Here is a 3,100-nt window from a genome sequence, read left to right on the forward strand (position 1 = left end):
GTCTCGATCTCTTGACCTCGTGATCCACCCGCCTTGGCTTCCCAAAGTGCTGGGATTATAGGCCTGAGCCACCGCCCCAGGCTAAAATTCTTTTATTATTCAATTTTTTTTTTTTTTTTTTTTTTGGAGATAGTATCTTGCTCTGTCGCCCAGGCTGGAGTGCAGTAGCACAGTCATGGCTCACTGAAGCCTCAATCTCCTGGGCTCAAGTCATCTTCCTACCTCAGCCTCCTGAGTAGCTGGGAGTATAGGCATCCACCACTGTACCTGGCTAATTTTTAAAGTTTTTTATGGAGGCAGAGTCTTGCCATGTTGCCCAGGTTAGTCTCGAATGCCTGGGCTCAAGCGATCCTCCCACCTCATCCTCCCAATCAATTTTTAACCTTATATCACATTCACATTCCTAAGAGATAGATTTAATAAGTCCTTGGAGATATTTGAAAATATCTACTGATTTCAGTGGGAAAGAGAAACATTTTAGACATGTTGGGGTTTATTTAACTTCATATTGGAGAACTTATCTTTTTATAAGTTATTTTCATTTTAATTCTATTTAGGATTTGACCCAGCAAATCAATCTGAGCCCCAAGCAACACCATAGTGCTTTGGAATGCTTACTACAGAGAATTGCAAAGAATGAAACAGCCAGCAATGAACTGATGCGTTGGGGGCTCTGTCTGCAAAATGATGTACATAAGGTAAACCAGAAAACATGATGGTATATGCACACGCACAGACACACATGTGTGCAATGTTTATGTGACTTTCCTTTTGTTCTCAATATGTTTTGAATGTTTGTCCATGTCATTTAATACTTTTTTTTTTTTTTGAGGCAGAGCCTTACTCTGTAGCCCAGGCTGGAGTGCAATGGCGTGATCTCAGCTCACTGAAACCTCTGCCTCCTGAATTCAAGTGGTTCTCCCATGTCAGACTCCTGAGTAGCAGGGATCACAGGCGCTTGCTTTCATGTCTGGCTAATGTTTGTATTTTTTTGGTAAAGTCAGTGTTTCACCATGTTGGCCAGGTTGGTCTCAAAGTCCTGACCTCAAGCAATCTGCCCACCACGGCCTCCCAAAGTGCTGAAATTACAGGCGTGAGCCACTGCACCTGACCATATTTTTCTAAGTATTTGTAATGGCTGCCTAATACTTTTTATTAACGATTTTCTATCCTTTTACATTGAAATTGAATTTAGTGTTTTTCTATTATAAATAATGATGCAGGCCGGTCATGGTGACTCACACCTGTGATCCCAGCACTTTGGGAAGCTGAGGCAGGTGGATCACCTGAGGTCAGAAGTTCAAGAACAGCCTGGCCAACATGGTAAAACCCCGTCTCTACTAAAAATATAAAAATTAGCCAGATGTGGTGGCACATGCCTGTAATCCCAGCTACTCAGGAGGCTGAGGTAGGAGAATTGCTTGAACCCGGGAGGTGGAGGTTGTGGGGAGCCGAGATAGAGCCACTGCACTCTAGACTGGGAGACAGAGCGAGACTCAATCTCAAAAAATAAAATTAATTAAAGAAAAAAGAAAAATAATGATGCAGTATACGTCCTTGTAACTAAATCTTTGTATATGTTATTTATTTAATTTTGAGATGGAGTCCAAGTGATTCTCCTGTCTCAGCCTCCCAATTACGGGTGTACACCACCATGCCCGGCTAATTTTTAAATTTTTAGTAGAGATGGGTTTCACCATGTTGCCATGGCTGGTCTCAAACTCCTGACCTCAAGTGATCTGCCTGCCTTGCCTTTCTAATGTGTTAGTATTACAGACATGAGCCACCATGCCCAGACCTTGTTTATTAAGTCCAATTTATGAAAGTAAAATAATTTAGGAACATGTATTTATTTATTTATTTTGAGATGACATTTTGCTCTTGTTGCTCAGTCTGGAGTGCAATGGTGAGATCTCAGCTCACTGCAGCCTCCACCTCCCTGGTTCAGGCAATTCTGCCTCAGCCTCCTAAGTAGCCTCAGCCTTCTGAGTAGCTGGGATTACAGGCATGCACCACCACTCCCAACTAATTTTGTATTTTTAGTAGAGACAAGGTTTCTCATATTGGTCAGGCTGGTCTCGAACTCCGGACCTCAGTTATCCACCCGCCTCAGCCTCCCAAAGTTCTAGGATTACAGGTGTGAGCCACCACACCCGGCCGACATTTATGCTTTTAATACTTCTATTTTATTTATTTATTTTAATTAATTTATTTTTTTGAGACAGTCTTGCTCTGTCACCCAGGCTGGTGTACAATGGCATGATCTCAGCCCACTGCAACCTCCTCCTCTCAGGTTCAAGGAGTTCTCCTGCCTCAGCCTCCCGAGTAGCTGGGATTACAGGCATGTGCCACCATACCCAGCTAATTTTTGTATTTTTAGTAGAAATGGGTTTTCACCATGTTGGCCAGGCTGGTCTCAAACTTCTGACCTCAAGTGATCCGCCTGCCTCGGCTTCCCAAAGTGCTGGGATTACAGGTGTGAGCCACCAAGCCTGGCCATACTTAAGTTTTACGTTGCCAGTTGTCTTCTAGAAAGGTTTAACATTTTTTTGCCTTCTTGAGCATGAGTCTGACTCTTATACGTTTGCTAATATGAGTACCTTACTCTTTATAATAGACTTTTATAATATTAGGAAAGTCATTAAAACATTTTTATTATAGATAACAAAATTTTTTTTGAGACAGAGTCTCACTATGTTGCCTAGGCTGGAGTGCAGTGGTGTGATCTTGGCTCAGTGCAATCTTTGCCTCCCAAGTTCAAATGATTCCCGTGCCTCAGCCTCTCAAGCAGCCACCACACCTGGCTAATTTTTGTATTTTTAGTACAGATGGGGTTTTCCCGTGTTGGCCAGGCTGGTCTCAAACTCCTGACCTCAAGTGATCTGCCCACCTCAGCCTTCCACAGTGCTGGGATTACAAGCGTGAGCCACCGTGCCTGGCCTAAAATGTTTTTTTTTAAAAGCAAACAGTAGAAATTATAAAAAGTAGAAGTCCTGGCCGGGCGCGGTGGCTCAAGCCTGTAATCCCAGCACTGTGGGAGGCCGAGGCGGGTGGATCACGAGGTCAAGAGATCGAGACCATCCTGGTCAACATGGTGAAA

General features: G+C 43.4%; 1 protein-coding gene across 5 annotated transcripts in view; it reads left to right on the forward strand.

Moving 5' to 3' along the window:
- Positions 1–3,100, forward strand: part of PIWIL2 (piwi like RNA-mediated gene silencing 2) — an 83,082-nt gene that overhangs the window by 28,319 nt on the left and 51,663 nt on the right. For all 5 annotated transcript variants that reach the window (XM_017549675.2, XM_017549679.2, XM_017549678.2 and 2 more), the window contains one exon: positions 558–698. In XM_017549675.2, coding sequence (XP_017405164.1) covers positions 558–698 — 141 coding nt within the window. The remainder of the gene's footprint in view (positions 1–557; positions 699–3,100) is intronic.

The sequence above is a fragment of the Cebus imitator genome, unplaced genomic scaffold, assembly GCF_001604975.1.
Source record: "Cebus imitator isolate Cc_AM_T3 unplaced genomic scaffold, Cebus_imitator-1.0 Scaffold221, whole genome shotgun sequence".
NCBI lineage: Eukaryota > Metazoa > Chordata > Mammalia > Primates > Cebidae > Cebus > Cebus imitator.